The sequence below is a fragment of the Ochotona princeps genome, chromosome 15, assembly GCF_030435755.1.
Source record: "Ochotona princeps isolate mOchPri1 chromosome 15, mOchPri1.hap1, whole genome shotgun sequence".
NCBI classification, from domain to species: Eukaryota; Metazoa; Chordata; class Mammalia; order Lagomorpha; family Ochotonidae; genus Ochotona; species Ochotona princeps.
The window spans coordinates 53,805,064-53,829,820 of NC_080846.1; the positions used below are offsets into that span (position 1 = coordinate 53,805,064).

A 24,757-nucleotide genomic window follows, 5' to 3' on the forward strand; every position below is an offset into this window, starting at 1 on the left:
TAGAACCCACGCGCAGAAAGCAAACGACGCAGGCAGGCTGCGCGGACCCCAGCGGCCGGCCCTGCCTCAGGGACCCCTGAGCGGAGAGACGGCGCCATGACTCAGGGCAAGGTACCTGCACCCACTCCCCTCGCCTGTGCATCCTGCATCCCTCCGGGCCCCCTGCTTCCTAGCATCCGAGAGCCCAGGGCCACTTCTAATGTCCTCCTGGGCCCCAGCGCCCAGGCCCGCGATGGCCCCTGTTGTGGTCTGAGCCCCCTTGTGAGGCAGTGGGCTCCTGGTCTCTCCTCCCGCCCCAGGCTGCGCCTGCGGTCCCTGCTGTAGTGCCCCCAGCTTTTTTTCCCAGTTGGCTTATCAAGGGGCGCCCTGAGGGACTGCGCCCAAGGGGCAGCTCCTCCGATCCAACCCTCCAACCTGTGTAAACTGTACCCCCCTCCTCAGATCCTAGCTCACTGCCATCAGCCCATGTCTGAACATCTGGCTACCATCCTCTGTGGTTGGGGTTACTATGGCAACTCTGCATCAGGATGCTCCAATTTTTGTTTTGCTTTTGAAGCAGGGCATGGGACTGGTCGGGACAGTACAAAACCTCTTCTTCCACTCACCCCCCTCCAGTTTGAGGCCTGAATTGTTGGGGAGGGGCTGGGCAGAGACTTGGCTGGACTCCCAGGGTTATGTAACAGCGACAGCCTGTGGAATTACACAACCACAGCCTGGGACACGCGGTGGGGGTTGGGGATCCCCCATCCTGGTTGGGGCCACTGAGGACTGGACAGGGAGACCTTGAGATGACCCCCTTCTCACTCCCTCTCCTCTCGGAAAGGAGCCTGGCCCTTGGATTCCCGCTGCCCCACATGCCAGGTTTTAAGCTCTTTGGGCCTCCAAGTGATGTCACTGGGTGATGCTGCAATTGGCCAGCCCTTCCTTGGGAATGCCTTGGGGGCCGGGGGCAGGCAGAGCCTGGGAGACAAGGTGTGGGCTGCAGTGGGCATCCTTCCTCTCCAGTCTGGGGACAGGCAGGGAATGGGGAGTGGGAACCAACATACACACAGGAACCAGGGCTCTGAGGGCCCTCCTTGAGGAGGTGTGGGAATGGTGGCCAGGGAGAGCATCCCCTCCACTGAGCCGACTTGCCCTCCACTATCCCCACTGACCTGTTCCTTGCCCCAGCCCCGTTACATCCTCCACTCTGGGGAGCTGGGTGGGAAAGACTCCTTCAGCCAGGGGTACCAGGGACCAGGCCCAACCCTGGGCTGCCCCAGCTGGAAGCCCGCAGCCTACCTGGGAGCCCTGGTGCCCAACAACTCCCGCTTACCAAGGTCCTTTGCTTCTATTCACTCCACGCCATTGTACCAGCCTGCACAGCTCATGTCCCTTCACCAAGGGGTGCATGTTGTGAGGCAGGGGACCTAGCTGGGTACAAATAGGCCTCAGTTTCCTCGCTGGCTGCATGGGGGAAGCAGCTACCATGGTGCCTTTCCAGGCCCCGTCCAGTGGGAACTGGATGCTGAAATCCCAACAGGAAAGGCCAGAATGGGGTCCTTCCAGAGAGCCCCTTGCCCTCCCTCCACCCAGCAGCCCTTCCTTTTCTTCCCTGCCCCTTCCTCTTTCTCCCGGGCCCTTGCCAGCCCAGCAGGAGGAAGGGCAGTTGCAGTGGATGGTGCCCGGGTTCTGCAGCTGCAGCCCCGTGACCCCACCAGACAAGCCTCCCTCCGTCTCTGGAGTCAGAATCTGGCTAGCCAAGTGGCAGGAAGATCACGTGGGAGAGCCACCTGTCTGTGACTTGGGTGATGGACTGCCCTGCGCCGGGACCTTTCCTGGACCCCAGGAAGACCCATCTCTGCTCCAGGGGCAGTGACCACCACAATGCTCCCGGGAATTCCTTCTGTCCTCACCTGCCATCCCGGGCACAGGTGCAGGTGTGCCAGGAAGTCCTGGACACACAGGGACTGCGGATGAGGTGGAAGCCCCCTGTCCCTGGTGACACCTCTCCCCGCTCTGCTCCACAGCTCTCCGTGGCTAACAAGGCCCCCGGGACCGAGGGGCAGCAGCAGGCACATGGCGAGAAGGAGGCTCCAGCAGTGCCCTCGGCCCCACCCTCCTACGAAGAGGCCACCTCTGGGGAGGGGCTGAAGGCAGGAGCCTTCCCTCCAGCCCCCACGGCTGTGCCTCTCCACCCCAGCTGGGCCTACGTGGACCCCAGTAAGTCTCCCAGCTCCAGGAGGCCAGGATGCCAAGGGGAGCGGAGAACTCAGATGGAAAATCTGAGCAGGAGGAGAGGCACTGTGTGGCTGTCGCTTGAGGCTGTGCCATCCACGGTTTAGGATTTACAAGAGTGTCCCGAAGGCTCCATCCAGAACACAAGAGAGAGGCAGCGGCAGATAAGTCATTGAGTCATGGCTCCCGGGGAACAGAGGCAGAGGCTAGTCCACAGGAAGCAGTGTGGAGGAGCAAAGATGGGAGTCAGAACAGGGCAGAATGAAATGAATCAATCATTCCCTGGCTGTTAGGAGACCTTCTAGAGACGGGTTCCCATGGGGGAGCCCCCATCCGTGACCACACTCCCTGTCTCCTAGTTGGGTGCAGGAGGGCGTGATGGAGCAGGTGGGTGGGCGCCAGCTTCAGTGCCCTTCAAAGCCAGGCATGGTCGCACACACCGGGGGGATGTGGGGTTCTGACCACTGGGAGCCCCTCTCCCCATCCAGCCACTGCGAGAGCTTTGCTAGGGCCAGGAGTACAAAGGGCTTCCCAGAGGCCCCTTGCCCCACCCCCCACTACTGGCAGAATTCTAGAAGGAATCCCATGGACAATGCCCTCAGACAGAGCCTCTGCTCACACGGAGTAGCCACATGGTCCGAAGCTCCCACCACCCGCCCCCTGGGCCCAAGGCCCAGAAGACTCACCCTAAAGTGGCCTACTGGAAGGTCCACGAAGGTCTGGTGGCATGAGGCCCTCCTGCTTGCCCCTGCCAGCCCTGGGCAGCACACCCCCTCCTCCTGCCCCTTGCTATTCGCAGCCTGCCTGTTTGGGTTTGCGGCAAAATGTAGATATAATGGAAGGAGAAAGCTGAGAATTCTTCTCCTTCCCTTTTCTTGGTTCGGTGTTTGACCCTCACCCATTTCGGGCGGCATGTTGATTGACTAGCCATTCCATGATCTGTGTCCTCACAGAGCTGGCTATATAGATGAGCTAACAGATGGCTGCCCTAGGGTGACCAGGGAGGCCTAGGCAGTGTACCTGACCCACCTTACAGGCAGGGAAGGCTGCCTGGAGGAGGGGGCTTCCATACAGTGTCCTGAAGGACAGGTGGGCCTGCAGGGTATCCCCAAGCAAAAGGAAGAGAGAGGGAAATGAGGGTGTAAGGCTGCAAGAACAGAATGTGCGTGAGAAATGGGAGTGCGTGGCTGGGAGGAGTGGGAGGAGGAATGTGCAGTGTGGCTGCAGTGACCCCATGGAGAACCTGAACTTGGACGATGGGCACTGGGGAGCCCCTGCAGAGGTTGCAGCTGTGCAGCAGAATGGTCAGCTTTGGAAGGCCAGGACAGGAGCGGTAGTGGGGGTACGGGGTAGGAGGGAGCCATTGTTGTTGACAGTGGAAGGAAGCTTAGGGAATGTGTTTGGGGGCAGGCCATGGGCTTCTGCTTTGATCAGCTTTGGTCTCCAGCATGTGGTCATGTGACTCACACTAGCAGAGCTTGTGCTGTCTGAAAGTTGGGGAGGCAGAGACACACACAGAGAGAGAGGTTACCCATTCTCCCTAAATGCCCACCACAACTGGGCCTGGCACAAGCTGAAGCCAAGAGCCAGAGACTCGGCCTGGGTTTCCAATGTGAGTGGCAGGGACCCAGCCTCTTGAGCTACACCTACTGCCCCCCAAGGTCTACGTTTGCAGGGAGTCAAGAGGAGAAGCCCATCTGGTTGAATGCAGGTGTCTCAGGTGGTATTTTAGTGCCTGCCCCACTGTGAGTCTGTTTCAATGCACTCCCTTGAAAGCTACCTGTTCTGAGAACAGGTGCTAGCCTTCCCACCCATACACGTGCTTCATATCGTGGCTCTGGCCTCATGTCCGTCCCCTCCAGCTACTCTGGCCAGAGTACCAGTAGCGGCTCCTTCCCCCACAGGCCTGGGAGCATCCAAGACCTGGACCAATAGCCCTGATATGTGCTGGGAGGCAGAAGGGTGCAGGGAGAGAGAGAGACTGTCCCTTTCTGCTCTTTCGTCACAAAGATGTCGGACTGAGGGGTACAAGGTAGAAGGTCCACGTTTGTGTGGCCAAGCATGGCCCTCTGGGGACCCAGGTCAGGGTGGAGGGAAAGAGAGAGAGGTGACAATGCATTCTCAGCCCCCTAGTCAAGAAAAACAAGATGTGGCAGGGGAACGGAGAACGGGGTTGGGCTGGGGTGCAGGGCTGGGTGATGGCCTTAGCATGGTCCCAAGGTGCCTTGGGACAGGAGGCAGCTTGGGGTGCCTGTTCTGTGCCCGAAGCCCTCACAGCCCCCTACCTGCCCACCCAGGCAGCAGCTCCAGCTATGACCGCGGTTTCCCCACCGGACACCATGAACTCTTCTCCACCTTCAGCTGGGATGACCAGAAAGTTCGCCGAGTCTTCATCAGAAAGGTGATGCTCCCCCCACCCCAGCTCTTCTGGACTGGAGCCCCAGAGAGCCCCACCCTTTTCTTCCCCTTCTTGGGGGATCCCAGCCATCAGCACTCCCAAGCACCCTGCCATCCCTGCACAGCAGCCATCAGCAACTACTGGGCAGGGTCCCCTCCACCTTGGGTTCACCCAGTATCTGCCTCCTGTCAGCTCCCCGTCCCTTCTCCTGTGCATCTGGACCCCATGCCAATGGCCCTGAGAAGAGGGTGGCGCCCTCTCCTGTGGGTCCACAGAGCTGGTTGATCCCTGGGGCAGCCGGCCTGTCCCTAAGTCCCGCAGCCTTCCACAAGGAGCCGGGCTGAGTGTGACCCCCTCCCCCAACATTCCCTGCCCAGGTCTATACCATCCTGCTCATCCAGCTGCTGGTGACTTTGGCTGTTGTGGCTCTCTTTACTTTCTGGTAAGTGGGCAGCATGCATGGACCTGAGACCTGGTGGGAGGGTCTCTCCTGGGAGGTTTGCTGGGGTGGGAGCACTGTGGAGGCTCCTCCTCACGCAGGGAAGGACTGGAGACGGTGCTCAGGGGAGTAGTCCTCTGGCCAGGCGGGGTGCACCTGCTGCTGCTTTCTGGGCAATCACCCACCCCAGTGCACCAGGCACCCACTCAGGAGCCCCCTGCTTCCTTCCTGGGCCTATCTGCTCCCCTCCCCCACCAGCCCTCAGGGATGGGGGTGGGGGACAGTCACACAAACAGAAATAATGACATTGGGTCTCTCTCCCTACTTCTCCACAGTGACCCGGTAAAAGACTATGTCCAGGCCAATCCAGGCTGGTACTGGGCATCCTAGTGAGTACACCCCGAGGCCCCCAGACCCAAAGCCCCAGGGCAGGGAGGGTGTCCCCGTGTCTCCCTGGACAACCCCGGAAACCCTGCTCCATTCTGTCGCCTAGAGCACAGCCCCAAGGGTCTCGCTGGGGAGCTCAGATCTGTTGGGGAGGTGGGGTAGGTGCTGGAGCTGAGGCTGAGGAGACTCTGACCCTGGTCCTAAGGAGAAGGGGCACTGCGTCACCCTGACACGTGGGAATAATATTGTTGCTGTTCTTATTAACACTGTTATTAGCACTTGTGAAATTATTAATCATAATAACTCCCACTTAAAGAGTGCCTAATAAGGGCTGGGCATCTGTCTGTGTACTCAGTGTACTGCGTTGCGTTTGATCCTCAAAACGGCTCAGGACGGTGATTACCTTGGAAAACCGAGGCTCCTTGGAGAGGTTGAGTCATTTACCTAAGGTCACCCAGCTCGCCAGGGGCACAACCAAGATTCAAACCTGGGGTTCAGGTTAAGGCTTGCATGCCTAATCCCTCTACTTGGCAACCTCAAACCACCTGGCTCCTACGTGTCCTGCCCTCGAAGGGCCAGGGTCACCTGCAGAAAGAGGTTGGAAGGTGTAGGCCCTCCCATCCGGGCAGTTGCAGGCCACAGCGGGCCTGGGGCTGAGAGCAGAGCCACTCTGGCTGCTGCTCTGGTCTCCCTAAGCCACCACTGTGAGCCCAGCCCTATTCCGGGATTGCTGGGGAAGACGGTGGGCGATGCCAGGTGGCAATTAGAGGTGCAGCAGAGGGGAGAAGCAGTGGGGAGATAGGAGCCCAGAGCGCTCCTCCCACACCAAGGGGAGCACCTGCCAGGAGAGGCCAAGGACTGACACGCTCCGTGGCAGGAGGCGCATAGGCTCACGGGGGCTCCACATCAGGCAGCCCTGACACCTCCTAGGGGACAGTGGGGCTGGCTCAGGGGTTTGCCACCCACAGCTATCATGGGCCTGTGCCTGTGTAGGGGTCTGGTGGTACAGGGGTGCTCAGCCTTCACTGTCATGCAGGGCCGACTACAGGGCAGGAAACTCACACCCCAAGTCTGCAGACTGAGCAAGCCGGCCCAGCCCATGGGGAACTGGGAGGTCCCTGGATGGGAGAACTAATGAGGCCCTGGTGACTGCCACCCGGGCCAGCACACATGGTGGGTTGGCATGGCTCCTGGCACGTCAGCACCCGGGGCTCCCCACCCCCTGCTGAGGCCTGGTGATTGGAGTCCTGGGGCCCCTCCCTGGGCCGTCCACTGGGGAGGTGTGTGGGGTGGGGAGCAGGGCCAAGTTCTGACCAGGGAGCCTGTCCTCTACCCGTCCACTCTCTGGCCTGGGGGCAGGGCAGGCAGAGGGAGGCTGGGGTGAACATGGGCTGCGTGTTCTGCACTGAGTGTCACAAAGCATTAAAGGTGTTGAGTTTCCCTCACCACCAGGTAGCCTGCCTGGGTTCTCCCCACTGCTCATCCCTCTCCTTCCTCCTCCCCTGCCCCTGCCCCAGGCACGGCCCCTTGAGTCCTGCAGGGTTTCACCTCCACCGACACACCGAGGGCTCCTCTATCCTCCTCTCCCATCTTCCCTGTAGAGCAACTAAGAATCAAACAGTTTTTTCTATGCGCGGTGCCAGATGTAAGCGTCTCATGTCATCCAGGCAGGTGTTGCGGTTACTCTATGTTACAGATGAGCAGAAGTGCAGCCTGTGCTGCCCCTGGAGGGTGGTGGAAGTGGGGACTGGAACAGGCCTGGTTGGGGAGGTGCTGGGCTCGGTTCTGATGCTCTCTAGTTAGACCAGCCCGAGCCCTGGGGCTGAGGTTGTGACGTGCGCCTGTGTGCGCCTCGCCGGCTCTCTCATTGCATCTCTGACTCATCCTCTGCCCCATGGGATGCCAGCTCCCCCTCCCCGGGGACTCTCGCCTTATTGTCTTATTGTCTGATGGCTCCTGCTGAGCTGCCACGCGTCAGCGCTGCGGGAACACTGGTGTCTGGCAGAAGTGGGGCGGAGGGAGCTGTCTATCAGCCAGCATTGAATGATAACCACAGCAGCCCCCACGGGGCAGTCCTTGCCCTGTGCTCACCCCTTTATGGAGGGCCTGAAAACATCCCCCCTCAACAGCTCATGAACTGACACCAGAGATCCTGTTCTGTAAAGGAGGAAGCCAGACCCAGGCTGTGGAAGGGCTTGGGGTTTTGCATCCCTTGGTCCCTCTACTTATCCTCCCAACCCCTCATCCAGGGGTTGAGGAGCTATTGTCCCTTGCCATCAGCTGGGCCAGGGAGACAAAACCCACACCCAGGGCATGCGTATATGGGGTATTCTTGCCGACACTGTTGTTGAAGTGACTGACCAGTGACTCAGGGGAGGCCAAAAGAGGGCAGGTGTAACTGTTTCCCAACTGGGGAAGGATGGCCCTGCTGCTGTACACGGAGAGAGGGTGGACAGCAACCCTGCCCCCACCCCTGGGCACCAGCTGCCCATAGGACCCCCATTGCTGTGGTGAGGACTGCTCAAGAACAGGAAAGTGTTGAAGCTGTAGGAGGGGTCTTGATCACCAAATTTAATAGGCTTGTCTGGATCCTTGCAAGCCCAGATTTCTGGTTTATAATTGTGTATCTGCATTTCATCCACAAAGACGTAAGGAACACCTGGCAGGTGCTGGTTCCGAGCCAGGTAGCCACAACAAGGCAGGCTGGACCTCAGGTGCCACAGCTGTGCATGGAGGACCAGGTACCCCAGGAAGGCCTCCTAGAACACGAGATCTCTGGTGCCCCAGCTAGTCCTTTCCAACAGGAGCTGAGGTTGGCAGGTGCCTTTCCAGGGTGCAGAGCGGGTTGTGATGACGAAGGTGTAGATGGGGCAGAGCGTGGTAAGAGCTGGGTGGGCGTGGATGGCGCAGGGCACTGCCAGGGCTTCGGGGCTTCTCTGTCGAGGGAGAAGTGTTATGTGATGAGACCTGCTTGGGAGCAGAGGGCCGGAGGGAACTCCTATAGCAACTCTGCCAGGCCAGAGAGAGAGAGGTGGCACAGCCAGCAAGGGTGGTAGAAGGGAAGGAGGGAAGGGAGCAGGTTTGCGAGCCACTTGGTTGGGCGGATGCTCAGATGCAGACGATTAGCCGGGCGTGGCCAGGTGACAGTCCAGGATGATGCTGAGGTATTGGCAGGAAGGAGCAGGAAGGAGGGAGAGTGGAGTTGAATGCCCTGTTTCCCAGAGGGCAGCAGCATGCTAGCATCTGGGTTTGAGGAGCAGAAAACAGAAATGTGTGAGGTCATGGAGACAGGTGAGCCTGCCTTGAAGTGTGTGCGTGGAGCAGTGGAGGGGACCTCAGGGACTGAGGAGGTGTGGCCGGAAAGAAAGGATGCTGGGAAGTCAGCTAGGGTGAAGACGGACGGACGCACGTCAGTGGGACTCGGTGAGGTCATCGCGATGTGGCCCAGCCAGCTGTCATGAACTGGGGCTGAGGCTCAGTTTGTTAGGCGGGGCGATGGAGAGGGTGCTGTCTGTGTGCACTGGACCCCTTTCTGGAAGCTGGGCTGTGAGGGCAGGGAAAGAAAGAAGTACCTCAGAGAGGGCTGGGGTGGGAGGGGTCTGGCAGAAAGACTGAAATCTGTGAGATCCCTTGCAAAGCCCAGGGATGGCAGGAGGGTGCACGGCATCACTGTGTGACGTTCTCCAGGGCATCCAGGGAAGCCCATCTCATCGTCACAGCTCTGTCTGGGATATGACCTTACAGGGGAGTAAAGCAGTTTGTGGAGGGAGCAGAGAGAGCTCAGGGATCGAGGATAGCTGAGGCCACGTAGAAGGCCCATTAGCAGATGACAGCACACCTTGGGGAGGGGACCTGCCTGGGTAGGTGAGGGATCCAGGGTCACAGGGATCCCAGGCCCTTGTCTTCCACCTCCTAAGCTGCCCAAGCTGCCATAGCTCTCTCTGCATTGCCCACCCCTCAATACTTGTGGCCCCTGACCCAGGAATTCATTGCACAGGTGGCACTTCTTGCTTGTGCCAGGTGTGGACTGGGTGGGCCAAGAGGCTGACAAGGCTGTTGGAGGTTGCAGTGAGGCTGTAGAAGGCAGGATGAGGCAGGGAGGGGAAGCAGAGTGCCTGGGCTCTAATCTGGCTTTGGCAGCAGTGTGCCAGCTGTGTGACCTAGGGCGTGGACGAGTCGCCTATGCTGTATGGTGAAGAATATACTTCATAGAGAAGGCATGCATGCCGACAGCTCTGCCTTTGGGCTTTCCAAGTGATCACACAAGTTGGGGGACATGGCTTTGCCTTGGGTGAGGTCCCATGGTGTCATCTCTGGAAGCAGGCCCATCCTATCCCCCTGCCCCTCTTTGGGAACATGGCCACATCCTGGGGTGACTGTGACCTGCCCTATCCCTCCTGGCCATCCTCTCCTGGGGACTGTGGAAGGGCAGGGAGGCAGAGCTCAAGAGGCTGTGGCTGACCTGTTCTCCTGTCTGTCCACAGTGCTGTATTCTTTGTCACCTACCTGACCCTGGCTTGTTGTTCTGGACCCAGGTATAAGAATGGCTTGGGGATCGGCTTGTGGGAGGGATGAGTGAGCCCCAGCCCTGCCTGCCACTCATGTACTGTGTATCCCCGAGGGGGTCCCCTCCTTCTCTGGGCCTCAAGCCAGGTGGGGGGAGGTGAGTGGTCGGACGGGGCTACACGGGGATGCAGGAGGGCGCTGCAAGGCGCAGGAGAGGACTCTGACCCAGGCTTGCTTGCAGGAGGCACTTTCCATGGAACCTGATTCTTCTCACCGTCTTTGTAAGTGACCTGCTATGGGTTGAGACAGGTGCTGCCTGGGGATGGAGGAGGAGGGCCTGCTGGGTCGGGACACGGGGCTGGGCTGCTTCGACTTACTTCGTTTGGGCAGGTTGTTGCACCTACTCTTTCTAAGGATCTGATCTTGCCCAGCCCCGTTTCCTTGTGGTTTGGGTCTAAAGAGGTTTGCATGGAGAAGCCTGGAGCTCTGGGCAATGAAGGGGTTGGGTAACCCACTCCAGACTTGGAGCAGAGGACTGCCAAGAACCGGAGCTTTTGCATGCTGGCCTCTGGGACATTCCTATGCTGGGCTGACTACAGATGCATAGGGGATTGTGGGCTCAGAGCTGACAGGAGCATGCAGGGGACAGAGGCCCAGGCTGACCTGGAGGGTGCCTGGGCCCTCTGAGTTCTGAGAGTTGCAGCCAGCGTTTGCTCACCCGCTTCTCCCTCTAGACCCTGTCCATGGCCTACCTCACCGGGATGTTGTCCAGGTAAAGGGAGCAGGTGTTAGGGAGCAAGGGCATAGGCTGGGCTTAGAGAATCCCTCCCCTCTGGTACTCAGGACCCAGCCAGGACAGTAGGGTTGGGGTGCAGGGTGTTAGGGAGCAAGGTAGTTCAGGCTGCAGCTGGAATAACCCCAGGCCCCTGCCTCTGCAGGCCCCTTTCCTCCATACACCCTTCCCAGGTCCTTCCAGTGTGACCCGTAAGAAGACAAGGGAACCAGAGGCAGAGAGGACGTTGGGATGGGGCTGGGTCAGAGGTCATACCACCAGGTCCTGGCAGAGGAGGATGGGACTGCGAGGAGTAGGGTCCTAGAAGCCAACCCCATGTGTCCTGTTACCCTCAGCTACTACAACACCACATCTGTGCTGCTGTGCCTGGGCATCACAGCCCTCGTCTGCCTCTCCGTCACCATCTTCAGCTTCCAGACCAAGGTCAGCTCCGGGCCCAAGGGCAGGGGCCCCAGCATAAGGCTGTGCAGAGAAGGGCTGGATCCAGAGCTGGGATCCAGGACTGGGGAGGAGGAAAGAGGAGGCCCTGGCTCAGGGACGGTCTCATGGAGTGTAGGGGGTGAGCCCACAGCCAGCTGCTGTGTGGGCCCCTGGCTGTGGCGGGCACAGCGCCCGCGGAGCCCTGGAGGCAGCACTGGCCTAGGCATGCCTGCGGGCGGGTGCTGATGACCATCCTATCTCCACAGTTTGACTTCACCTCCTGCCAGGGAGTGATCTTCGTGCTACTCATGACCCTTCTCTTCAGCGGACTTATCCTAGCCATCATCCTGCCCTTCCAATATGTGAGTCTGCAAGCCCGTCCTTCCCAGGCCCAGAGCCACAGCTCCGCAGCCCCGCCACCCTGTGCAGGCCCCTGGCACCTGCCCCGGGGCCTAGAAACAGTGTGAGCAAACAAGGAGGCTTTTCTTCTTGGCAGACCTGGACACCTGCCAGCTCCAGGAGCCACATCCGGCTTTACCTTTCCTTCCCTCTCCCCCTCCCCCGCCTCCTAGTCCTTCTCTCCCCCCACCCCCGCCACCAAGGAAGTTCAGGAGCATTTAAACTCTCCCAGCTGGGGAAGGAGGACTGGGACTCCAGAGGGGCCTGGAGGAAGGGTCTCCTGGAGATGCTAGGCAATCCGTAAGTCCAAGGAGGCAGGCAGCATCTGGCAGGCAGGTGCAGGGGGGGACAGGGGGCCGGAGCAGAGCAGACCCCCCACCCCAGAGCGTCCACAAGCTGGCAGTCAAGCTCTGCTTTTCTGAAGAGAGGGTCTGTCCAGGACTGTTACAGCCGCTGAGGCTGCGGCACGTGGGGCAGGGGTAGCCTGAACTCAGGGCCTCACTGGGGGTTCAGGGCTTACCCCATTCCCTCACTCTTCTCCTGCCTGCACTGGCCACACAACTCCTGCCCCTCCTTCCCCACTCCCATCCTGCCCAGCCCCAGCCTGGGGCACTTGGCTGCCAGTCCAGGACACGAGGATCGAACCTGGCATTTCCTCGCTCTTCCCAAGATCCTGTTGACGAAAGGAGGGGCCGGAGCTGGCCTGGGGGCCCTCTGTGTATCCAGGATGGGGAGGGGGGTTGTAGGAAGGGGCCCTGGAACTTCAAAGAGCTCTTTATTGACTGGGCCAGGCCGATACGGTGTCTTTGTTTCCCTGGAGTCTTCTGGGGGAAGGGCACCACCAGGGTGGCACCTCTCATGGGGGTCTGACTCCCAGCTGGGTGACCTTGAGACCTGGGCGGAAGGACCCTGCTGGTGCAGACAAAAGTTGGGGGTCACTGCCTCTGCACACACGCCATGGTGCATAGCTGCCAGAGACCTCTCAGTTCCTCTCTTGGTCCTTCTCCACCTGGAGGCAAAGCCATGGAGTTCCCTGGTAGAGGGACAGACCCCCATGCTGAACAGGGGTGGGGGATTCTTGGGAGGGAGCAGGAGTAACCTGCAGCCAGACCTGGATGAGCCTGAGCTGTGTGTAGGGGAGTTGGGGGCGGGGGCAGATCATTAACTGCCACCCCTCTGCTGGTCTCTGGGACCCACCAACCCCTCTCCGTCCTGGGGAACGGTACGGAGGACTAGCCATGCGCTCCCATCTCTGGATAGAGTCGTCCTCCCTGCCCCTCGCCTACTGCCCCTTCTGGTCATCCCTGACCCCATTTTGCGTCTTGTCTGCAGGTACCCTGGCTGCATGCAGTCTACGCTGTGCTGGGAGCTGGTGTGTTTACACTGGTGAGTTTGGTCCAGCTCCCCTGGGCCACCTGTTCAGGCTCCCCATGTCCCCAGCCTCCTCTGCCACCCCGTATGCTCCTGTCTTCCTCCCTGCATCCTCCGGGAGCACCTGTGGGTGGGGCTGTGCCCCTGGAGGGTGCTGTCTTCAGGAGGTGCTGAGTTGCTGGGTAGGGGAAGAAGGTGTCGCAATAGGAGCTGGGCTGTGGCCAGTGGTCTCTCTGCTGCTTTGTGGGGCTGGGAAAGTGGGACACCCTGGCTCTGGGGGTCGAGTGCTTTCCAAAGATAACCTGGATAGACTTCTTGAAGCTGAGGAGTGGTGTGTGGCACCGTGAGGCTGGCTTTGCTTTCTGCTGGGGCCTGGGCTGCTAAGGGAACAATAATGCTGATGTTGGCGGAGCGTGAGGGCAGCAAGTGCATTTAGCCATCCCGGTTGACCAGCAAGACAGAGTTACTGTTGCTTGGTTAAGGTGCAGGGAACCGAGGGTGCAAGGCCATGCTGCATTGTAGAAGGTTGTTAGGGTCTTTCTCCAGGGTCTTTCTCCAGGGCTAGGTGGGGGAGCAGCTGCAAGCAAGTGCCTAAGAGACAAGAGGTGACCAGGGACCGACGCCTGCCTGAGGTGGGTTGCAAACACTTCACTTGGGCAGGCTGGTGCCAGTCACACTAATCAGGAAGGTCCTGGTGGAAATGCTGACCAGGACTTTCTGCTCCTTCCCTTGGACACTCAGCCTGGCTCACAGTTCAACAGCCCTGCCTTAGTCACTGGCTCATGCCTGTGAGCAGAGGTTTGGTGAGGGAGTAGAGCTGGACAGGGATCTAACCAGTGTGGTGGACTCATCCCAAAGACCTTTGTTGAACACCTGCTGTGTGTGGTTGCTGTCCCACAAGCAGGCCCAGTGTGTGGCACTCAGAGGCGCTCAGGAGAGCCTGGGATGGGCACAGCCAGGCCTAGGACATGACGCCTGGGAGGGAGTGATGGGAATCCCAAGCTCTCCTTTTAGAGGATTCCATGGCAGTTAGGTGATTCGTCCAGGGTTGCTGGAAATCTTGCAGCCTTGGTTCAGACCAGGGTACAACAGTCCTGGGCTGCCTGGGGCTCTGAAAGTGCCACTCCCTGGGCAGGCTGCCTACCCTGAATCACCCCTTTGCTGGCTGATTCCCCCAGGCAACACCTTCGGGAGGTGATCCTTGTTTCCTAGGGTAGGGTCGGGTGCCAGGTTAGGGGGAAGGAATGAGGGGTCATGGGAGGCCCATGTCTGCTGAGGACACCTACGGGCATCAGGTTAGGACACGTGGGCTGGTGCAGTCTGAGAAGGGTGAGCATCAGGCAGATTGGCTGTGTGTGGGTCCAACCTCCGCAAATATGTGAACAACACAGACAGGCGGCACATACAGGCAGGGCTGGGCCACCATTAATCCCCTGAACCTGTTTAATAATCCCCTGTGTTATTAGAATAATAAAAATAATCCCAACCACCCGTTCCACTTGTTATATTCTGCAAAGCACTTTCACACCTGTGACCTCATTGCCTCTCTGAACAGTCTGAGGAGGGAGGCTGTGCTGTTCAGATGGCTGGCCACCTCTGGAGCCAGTGAGGGGCAGACTGGGGACCAGGACCCATGACTTCTGGGAGTCCCCTCAATGAAGACAAAGTCTGTTGGCTTGGGGTTGGTGAGGGCCAGGTGGGGGTCCTGCCCAGCAGCCTTCTCTCTGTGTCCCGTGTGGTAACTCTGGGCACAAAAACTGTGCTCACTGTAAGATCTCCGGTTCACAGAGACCCCTGCAGCTCTGCCCTCGCCCTCTGCTGTCCAGAGAGCAAGGGTTCCTGGGACAGGGCCTCCTGCCCTCCTCGGTGGCACCTCTCCCTCCCTGCCCCTGCAAGTCTGCTCCCGCTTGGCTCCCAGACTGCACCCTCCCTTCAGTTCTCTGCCACCTGCCCCACGACACCAGCATCATCTTCCCTTCCTACCCTTGCCTTTCTGGCTGCCTCAGACACAGCTGCTTCTCCAATTTGCATCTCTAGCCTGCATCTTGCTTGAATTCCAGGCCGGAAGGCCCCACCATGTTGCCAGTGTCTCAGTTTAGACGTCCCACCGGCTTTCTCCTTGTGTACCTGCTTTTCCCACTGCACTGCTGTCAACCTGTCACCTTGCCAACACCCTCGGATCTTCCCTTCTCCCTAACACCCCAAGCCCTGCCTGCCCTGCAGCCCTCCCTGCCACCAGAATCTGAGCACCTGCTGGCCCCCTCCTGGCCGCTCCTAGATCAATCGCCATCGCCTCCTGCAGACTGCCACATACAATGGCTGCAGCAAGCCGGCTCAACAGGCTGCCCCAGGCAGTAGCTGCAGTGCCAGCTCAGTTTTTGGCTCAGCATCTCTCAACCACTCCCCTTCTTCACCTCTTCCTACCCACCTGCTGCTGCCATGGCTGCACTGGCCTCTTTGCTGCCCACTCCATGCCCAGAGTGTCTGTCTGTCCCCTGGGGCCGCTCACGGCTCTGTCTTGTCAACTGTCCTGTGAGCCTGAGCACCAAGGCGCTGCCCCTTGCCTGGTTTCCATCCATGGTCCTTCCCCTCCTCCAAGTCACAATTGCCATGTCCCTCCTCCAACAGAACCCAAGTTCCCAGCAAGTGGAGGTTTCTGCCTGCCTGCTTGTCACTGGGGCCCTGGTGCCTGGAATACAGCAGTTTTTCATGGGCTAGAAGGGTGCTAGGGAGGTGTGGTGCAGGGCTGGGGGAAGCCGCTGACATGCTGCTGGAGCGCATGGTGGAATAGGATCAGGCACTGGCCTGTGAGCTCGAGGAGGAGGCGGGACCCGGTGACCCATTGGTGCCTTATTAGGAAGAAGTTAACTCAGCAGAGGCCTTTATTCGAAAGGCAGGTCAGAGAGAGAGAGAGAGAGAGAGAGAGATCTTTTGTCTACTGCATTTATTCCCCAAATGGCTGCAACAGCTAGGGCTGGGCCAGACCAATGCCAGGAGCCAAGGACTCCATCAGAGTCTCCCATGTGGGTGACAGGGGCTTAAGCACTTGAGTCATCCTGTGCTGCCTTCCCAGGCACATTAGCAGGGAGCTGGATCAAAAGTGGAGCAGTCAGGACTCAGTCCCGGATAGGATGCTGGCATTGTAACATAGAGCCAGTCCACCCTATAGTTTGGGTTTTTTTAAAAAATATTTATTTATTTTTATTGCAAATCAGATATACAGAGAGAGAAGAAGAGAGAAAGATCTTCTGTTTGCTGATTCACTGCCCAAATGGCTGCAACAGCTAGTGCTGAGCCAACCCAAAGCCAGGAGCTCCCTCCAGGTCTCCCATGTGGGTGCAGAGTCCCAAGGCTTTGGGCCATCCTCCACTGCACTGCTTTCCTAGGCCACAAACATGGAGTTGGATGGGATGTAGGACAGCCGGGACATGAACTGGTGCCCATATGGGATCCTGGCACGTGCAATGCGAGGACCTTAGCCACTAGGCTACTGCACTGGGGCCACCCTATAGGTTTTATATCCTGTGTGCTGCTCTCCTTCATCCTGGTCAGAGGAGGGAGACAGGTCCCATGGGAGTCCTTGATTCCAGGGTAAATTGAGGAGGGGAGCCCTGGACTCTGTGCCCTCCCACTTCATTTCAGGCCTTCCAGCTGCCTAACTGGATCTAAGAGACCCCGTGCCTTGCATTCAGCTCAACCCAGAAGTTTGCCCTGATCCTATCTGCCTCCACTTCCCTGTCATCTCCATCCTGTGTGGAGTCTCCCAGCTCCGCCCTCCTGGTTGGCCTCTGCCATGCTCTCCCACCCTGCACTGAAGTGGTCCCAGCACAGGAGGGCACTGGCCAGACCAACAGGGCAGGTACACTCAGTGCTGCCTCGGGGACGGTCTGACGGGGCACCCAGCCCCAGGGGACCCTGTGAGAGTCCAGATGTTCTCTCCAGAGCACCCCTGGACAGGACGACAACATAGTGGATGGGGGCTGAAGCTGCCCAGGGCTCTGGACCAGCCTGGAGGAATAGGCCCTTCCCAACAGCCCTGGGGCAGTCGAGGGCAGTCCCCCAGGTTTGACCCCATCGCTGCCTACCACATCCTCGCCACTGAAGGCCAGGATCCAAATGCCAGGACGCGTGGGTGGGTCAGCTGGAAGGCCCTGGCCTCTGGGTCACCACATGCTCCCCTCCCGAACCCTCTCCTCAGGCGTTTTCTGCAGATGCTTGGGTGCTGGGATGGAGTCAGCTCAAGGGGCTGGGGCAGGGAATGAGGGATGCATCCCAGGCCTGGGTGCTGGCTTCCAGCTAAGCTGAGCCTCCAGGGCTGACATGAAGCTACTGGACAGGTTACTGCACCCCCAGTGCTGGTCCTCCCTTGGGGTAGCTGATTTCTCCAAAGCACCTGAATCTGGAAGCCCGCCTCCCGGGGGACCCAGGGAAGAAGCCAGGTGTGGGATTTTAGAAAGCAGACAGCAGGCTTAGTGGGACCTGAGCTCTCCCCTCCGTGCCCTGCCTGCCAGCTTGAAGATGCTGGGAGTCATTCATAGACATCACAGGAAATTAGCGAAAAGTCCAGAGACCAGGCTAGAGGTGGGAGATTGGCCCCACAGAGTCCTAGGGTCTGGGGTGGGATGACAGGGAGAATCCGTAATCAGGGCTGCTGCTTGCTGGGCCTAATGGCCTTTGGACAAGTGGAGCTCAGGCAGGGAGATGCTTTGTGCGGCCACTGAGCCTCAGTGCCAGAAGCTGACCCATTGGGCACATGTAGCCACTTGTCCTACTCAGCCTCTGAAACACAAGCAGGGCTGAGGCTGTGAGGGCTCACTGATGGCAGGGCCTCCCTGGAGAGTGTGTGTGGAGGCCTGGGGGAGCATGTCTGGACACACGCACACGTATGCACATTTACAATGCAGAGTATACATACACACCCCAGGACACATGCAGGCACACGTGTGTTCACAGCCACCCCAGAAGGAAGCCCCGCATTCCTGATGCTCCATTCAGCATCACAGATGGGAAAACAGAGGCCCAAGACAGACTCCAGATGAAATGACCCTACAGTGGGAGCCCCGAGGGACGTTCCTTCCTTCTCAGCCTGTCGTCCTCCCATCCAGCCCCACAACACTGGGGACATTTAAGAAAAATGCTCCAATGGCACTCCCGCCCTACCCTGCTCTCCTGCTGTCCTGGGGCAGGCGGGGGGGGGGGGGGGATAGTGATCTGTGCCAGCCTTCCTCCATTAGCAGGACACTGGGACGAGCACACTCCCTCACTGGGAGTTCCGAGGCTCCTCACCCTCTGCGCCCTCAGACACACCTGTACCCTGTACCCTGTGGGACCTGAGTGGCTGCCTGCCAGGACAGGCTGTGGGGTGGCCAGGCTTGCCATGGTTCCTGTGCGCAGAGCACGTGAAAGCGCGCGGCGCGCCCGGGGCTCACTCTGTGCCCACTAATCCTCCAACGACACCCACGCCCTGCTCCAGCCTGCGGGCGGGGGCTGCAGAGAGGGCTGACTCAGAGGCTGGGGCAGGGGTGTGTGGAGAAGGGGAGGCCCTCCACCCCTGGCCCACTACATGCTGTGTGTGCTTGGCCAAAGCTGTCTGTGCCTTTGACATGGAGCCAGGAGCACTTACCTCCTGGTGAGGCTGTCTTAGGGCTGGCTGGGAGAACGTAGGCAGGAGAAGCGGAAAGTCAGCCCAGCCCCTGGCATGCGTAGTGGCTTCTGCTCTTGTTGCAAATGTTAACCCTGACCTAGAAGACAGCGAAGTTGGCAGTTAGGGTACCTGCGGTCAGGCCCCCTCTCCTCTTACGCTCCAGTTGTGTTCTAAGATGGAGACACCCGTGTGTATGTGGGGACAAAACTATGAAGAATGGCTGTGATTGTGGGGGAAAGAACTGGTTAATCCCGTAAATCCAACTGGGGGAGGATGTAGAACTCCTGTCACGCGTGTGTGTGAAAGAGCCCACATGTGTGGTAGGGAGATCCACACTGACAGAGGCTCCCGGCTGCATCCCAGCCCCCACCCCGGTGGGGAGAGAACCCGAAGGTGGGAAAGAATCCCTCTCTAAGTCATGCAAGGCACTGGGCACCGGATACAGCCTCCAGGGCTGTCACAGCTGGCATTTCCACTCAGTAACTCTGCAAGGGGACTCGTAGTCCTGTGTGACGACACCTCTGTAACAAGTGTGTGCATGGATCAGTTATGTCGTAGCCATGCTGCTGCTTCCTCCCGAGGGTAAGGGAGGTTATGATAGTTCCCACCTGGAGGTAAGCGTGACCTTCGAGTGGACAAACGCAGAAAACACGCCCACACAGCATGTGGGGTATCACCAGTGACAACTCTTGACAGTGGGCAGCGGAGAAGTGGCCACCATTGGACCCCAGGTCTCTGTGACCCCAACCCCCATCTCTTTCCCTGCCCCAGCCTGCTGTTTTGTTCTTTCAAGGATATTGCCAATGAGTTTCTTTTTTTTTTTTTAAAGATTTTATTATTATTATTGGAAAGCCGGATATACAGAGAGGAGGAGAGACAGAGAGGAAGATCTTCCATCCGATGATTCACTCCCCAAGTGAGCTGCAACGGGCCGGTGCTGCACCGATCCGATGCCGGGAACCAGGAACCTCTTCCGGGTCTCCCACGCGGGTGCAGGGTCCCAAAGCCTTGGGCCGTCCTCGACTGCTTTCCCAGGCCACAAGCAGGGAGCTGGATGGGAAGTGGAGCTGCCGGGATTAGAACCGGCAACCATATGGGATCCCGGGGCTTTCAAGGCGAGGACTTTAGCCGCTAGGCCACGCCGCCGGGCCCGCCAATGAGTTTCTTTAAAAAAAATTCTTTATTTAGAGGGCAGAGTTAGAGAGACAGAGAGAGAGGAAGAGAGATTTTCTATCCCGTGGTTCACTCCCCCAAAGCCACAATGGCTGAGCTGAGGCTAAGCTGAAATCAGGAGCTCCAAGTTCCATCCTGGAATCCCAAGTGGGTGCAGGGGCCCAAGCACTCAGACCGTGTTCTGCTGCTCTCCCAGGCACATCAGCAGGGAGCTGGACTGCAGACAGAGCAGCCCAAGACTCAAACCAGTGCATTCATTGCAGGCTGTGGTGTAACCCACTGCGCCACCACGTCACAGCCAGCTTGCGTTCTTAGGGAGTTTGTAACACTCATGTCTGCTCTCCTACCACACATGTGGGCTCTTTCACACACACACGTATGTGCTACTACCCTCTTACCCCGGGCCGGGCTTCCAGGCCAGGTCCTGTTCCACCCATGGTCCACCTGGAGGGGCAAATGCTGTTTACATGTTGAGCACCCAGTCCAGTGACACAAAGTAGTTTCTGCTGGCATCGGAAGACATGGCAGCCAGGCTTCAGCTCCCTCTACTTGGCATACTGCTCCCGCAGCTCTGCCTCAGCAAAGCATCCTGACCTACCCTGTAGCTCAGAGGGCAGGTGGCAGCAGGGCCTACGTTGTTCTTGGCAGTGAACTCTCCTCGCTTCTCCTTCCCCCTCCTCTGTCCTCTACATGAACACAAGCACGTACATGCAGAGGCACACGTGGCCAGGAGGACAGGTGCTGCCGACACACCGGTCCAGAGGCTGAGTGACAGCTTTGGGTGAGCGAGGTCATGAACTTTCCCTTTGTGTCATTCAAGTCCTTCTGGTCTATTATTATTTTTAAGATTTATTTTTTATTTGAAAGGCAGATTTGCAGAGGAAAGGAAAGAGAGAAGGAGACATTTTCCACCTGCTGGTTCACTCCCCAAATGGCCTGAGCTGAGCCTATCCGAGTTCTCCTATACCAGTGTAGCAATCCAAGGTTTTGGGCAATCCTCCATTGCTTTGCCAGGCCATAAGCAGAGAGCTGGAGGGGAAGCAGGGTCTTGAATCAGCACCTATAAGGGATGCTGGCATTTGCAGGCAGAGGATTAGCCTGTTATGCCACCACACCAGACCCCCCCCAACCCTTCTGTATTTAATTTCTATGGATGCAAAATAGGGATGCCTTATATTTCTTCTTCTTTTTAAATCTGAAGTGATGCACAGATAAAGCAAGCCTGGCTTTGTGTCCCTCACCACCTTCCCCAGCAGTAACCACTGTCAACGGCCCCTCCTTCCAGACCTCCTGCTGTCTGGCCCCTGTGGGGTGGGTGTGTGTGTGTGTGTGTGTGTGTGTGTGTGTGTGCGTATCGCGGGGCCATGGGGGGTGGATTTTCTGCTATTTTCCTTTCCTGTGAATGTGCATGCTCGAGGACATTAGTGGCCCAAGGAGGTTCCTGACGCCGGCTGGCTTAGCGATGGCCTGCTTAGTCCTGTGTTCTGAGTTTCGGTGATTGCTGGCACAGATGCTGCCATAGCAGCCTGGGGTGTGCACCCAGCATCTACACATCGGCTTTGCTGCAGGCTGCACATGCCACGCAGCTTCCTCGCAATGCTGCAACGTGTTGACCCAGTATTCAGGGCCTGTCTTGGTGGTTCCGAGCTGGCCTGGCCTTCCCACAGCCTGGCTCCTACACACAGCCTTCCACCTCATCTCTGGAGCACAGCAGACGGACGCCAAGGTCCAAGACTCACAGGGACAGGCCAAGTGTGTGGCTGGGGATGAACCTGCCACCCTTGAGGGCCCCTCTCTCCTTGCACACCCACCCTGCCCCACCCCTGCCAGCCTAGGAGGCCTGAGTTGGTTCCAGTCACCTGTTCCCTGTTCCCTGTCCCCATGTGACCCCCACCTCCTGAGCTACACTGGGAAAGGGACACATGATACAGACATCAGGCAGTGCAAGGCCTGCTCCAACCAAGTTCATGGTGCCTCGTCCTGCTGCTCCTCTTACCCTGCCTCCCACACACCTGCTGCAGGGTCTCCCTCTCACCCGACCACCCACTCAAATAGCCACCATCCTTACAGGTGTCAGCAGTCACCACCATCTTTAGCTCTGCACGTGTATTTCAGCTGTCAACTATGAGACTGACCTTCAGCGGAAGGAGCTGCTGTCAGCCAGTGCTCCCCCCTCATCCCTGAGACACCAGCAGCTCACATTCCCCTATTGCGAATACAAGCATGCTGGTCATGACTCGGTTCTGTGTAGGCAGGTGCTCAGTAAACACTGGTGGGGACAAATGAGTGCAAAGCCCTTGGCTGACTCACAGGCGTGAGGTCACAGTGACGATGGTGCCAGAGGGTGGGGTTGAGATTCAAAGCAGGTGACCGCACGGAGCACCATGTGGAGAAGTACCCAGGCCACAGGCTGAGATCAAGGGCAGGAATCATCGTCCTACTCCTTTGGAGAGGAAACCAGCTGGAAGTCCAGGAGGCCTTCAGGGTGGAGGCCCCGAAGGAGGGTCAGGGCCAAGTCTGCGAGGTAGAGAGATTCCATTTTATTAGTGCACTCAGGAGTGACCAAGCTCTGGGAGATCAACCAAGCAAGCTACTGATTGATAAGTCAGAGCAGCGATTTATTAACTTGTGCCGGCAGCTCTGGCTGCCTAGCAGCCAGGGGTGTTTGAGGAGGCAGTGGTGGGGGGCGGGGGAGTCCCTGTGCTTTCTGCTTGCTGCTGCTGCGGAAGGCGGATTTACTGGGAAGTCCAAGTCAGCTGCAGAAGTAACGGTGGAGTGCAGCGGCAATGCCCTTGCCGCCCGAGCAGGGGTCCACACAGGATCAAGCGCTTCGAATTGATTTATGTTCTTGTGAGCAAGGCCGTTACCAGCTCCTGTGTCACTCAGGCATGGAAGCTTTGTGCCCTCTCTCCCCGCAACTCTGGCTTCTGAAACACTCCCATTCCGCAGCCAACCCGTCCACACGCACCCTGCATGGTGGCCGCCTCGGTCTTTTTTTTTTTTTTTTTTAAAGATTTATTTATTCTATTACAGTCAGATACACAGAGAGGAGGAGAGACAGAGAGGAAGATCTTCCGTCCGATGATTCACTCCCCAAGTGAGCCGCAACGGGCGGTGCTGTGCCGATCCGAAGCCGGGAACCAGGAACCTCTTCCGGGTCTCCCACACGGGTGCAGGGTCCCAATGCATTGGGCCATCCTCGACTGCTTTCCCAGGCCACAAGCAGGGAGCTGGATGGGAAGTGGAGCTCCCGGGATTAGAACCGGCGCCCATATGGGATCCCGGGGCGTTCAAGGCGAGGACTTTAGCCACTAGGCCACTGTGCCGCCGGGCCCCCACCTCAGTCTTGACCGTGGCTCCCCACTCCCCTTCTGTTAAGACCGCTCGGCTTTTCCCAGGGACCTCCCCACCTAGATACTAGAGGCACCCGAGCCGTGGCAGCAGGGCACCCGTCCTGCATCCACAGCCATGCCACCATTCGTCAACATGCCCCCCACATGCTAGGTGCCTCTGATGCAGGGCCACCCTTGTGGCATGCGCTCTCCTCACCACATCCTAGACTCGACTCCCGGGCTCAGAGATGGCAAACACTTTTCTTAGGGTCTCCCCAGCAGGGAAGCAGTAACAGGGGCTGGTCATCAAGTCTGTGTGACCTTCAAGCTCATGCTGCTGACACCCTCTGCTTCCCAGGTGCTGGAGTCGAGCCTTGCAGAAGCTTCTGGGGGCAGTGGTGCTGAGGGCAAGATTCTCCCAGGATTCCATGGGGCTGTGTCTACAGCAACTGAAGCAGACACAGTCTGGGTCCTGGGACTCAAGTGGGGTGAGGAGGGGAGGAAGCTGGACCTGTACCCAGCTCCACTGATGTCATGTCCTCCTGCCTTCCGGGGCCCTGGGGATCCTATGGGTCTCCTTAGTTGAGTAAACTCCTGCTCATCTTTCAAGCCCCAGGGAAAATGTCACCTGTCCTGGGACACCTTCTTCCCACGCCCTCCACAGCCCTTGTGATGGCATGAGGCTTGCTCTCGGGCACTTGGTGATGCCCGTCTTCCCCCCCACCCCTATCATCAAGCCATCAGCAGAACAGAGTTGAGCTTGGCTTGGCAGCTCTCCTCCCCAGCAAGTCCCCAGCCCGCAGCTCATGCCCCATACAGGGTTGCTGTATCATGACTGAGTTCCAGGAGCCCGAACCCACATCTTCCGTACGCAAGTGACGAAGGAGCTGGCCACAGCCCAGTTCACAAGAATGTGAGGCTGTTGAAAGAACTCTGATCCTGTGTGGACCAGTGGTTCATGACCTGGGACATACAGGCCAACTTCCTGGCCCCTCTCCCTAGGGAAGCAGACTGTGTGTCTAGAAATGTCATACGTTGCCTCAACAGGGTTCTGCTCCCTTAGAAGAAAAAACTTACAGGGACAGGGAGGGCAGGAGAAGTCAGGGTCCCTGTGGACAGTGGGAAGGCCTGATGATGGAGGAGTGTTTCACAGTGTTTTCAGTCAGTTAGGCCAGGCAGCGGAACAAAATGCTTGAGCCAGGATGCTCAGGTTTTCCCAGCTTGGCACCTAGCAGATGTTCAGTAAATAGCAGTTGAATACGACTAGCAGTGGGAGGTACTGGGAAGGTCCCAGGCCCTAGCCCATCACGGGAGTGGGGTGCTGAGCAGCCAAGCAGCAGATAAAGGGATTAAAGGGGGCAGTGGCCCCGGGTGGGGCAGCTGGGTGGTGACTTTTTGTTCTCTTCCTTGTCCCCAGTTCCTGGCGTTGGACACCCAGTTGCTGATGGGCAACCGCCGCCACTCGCTGAGCCCCGAAGAGTATATTTTTGGAGCCCTCAACATCTACCTGGACATCATCTACATCTTCACCTTCTTCCTGCAGCTGTTTGGCACCAACCGGGACTGAGGAGCCCCGCCTGCACCCCACCCCTGCCTCCTGCCAGAGAATGCGCCTTGCTGCTCCCCTGCCCCTCCCCCATGCTCCCGCAAGACCAGACATAAAACTAGCTGCCTGCCA

At 58.5% G+C, this 24,757-nt stretch overlaps 1 protein-coding gene across 2 annotated transcripts; it reads left to right on the forward strand.

The window, feature by feature from the left end:
* On the forward strand, positions 1–24,757 carry FAIM2 (Fas apoptotic inhibitory molecule 2). 2 transcript variants are annotated; one of them, XM_004598981.3, is made up of 12 exons: positions 1–111; positions 2,010–2,202; positions 4,515–4,618; positions 4,993–5,057; positions 5,390–5,443; positions 9,926–9,976; positions 10,189–10,228; positions 10,682–10,719; positions 11,076–11,163; positions 11,427–11,522; positions 12,892–12,945; positions 24,497–24,757. In XM_004598981.3, the coding sequence occupies exons 1-12, from the start codon at positions 97–99 to the stop codon at positions 24,644–24,646; spliced, it is 948 nt and encodes a 315-aa protein (XP_004599038.1). In that variant the 5' UTR covers positions 1–96; the 3' UTR covers positions 24,647–24,757. The 2 variants fall into 2 exon arrangements, with proteins under 2 accessions (XP_004599038.1, XP_058529384.1); XM_058673401.1 differs by lacking the exons at positions 1–111; positions 2,010–2,202 and adding an exon at positions 2,812–2,934.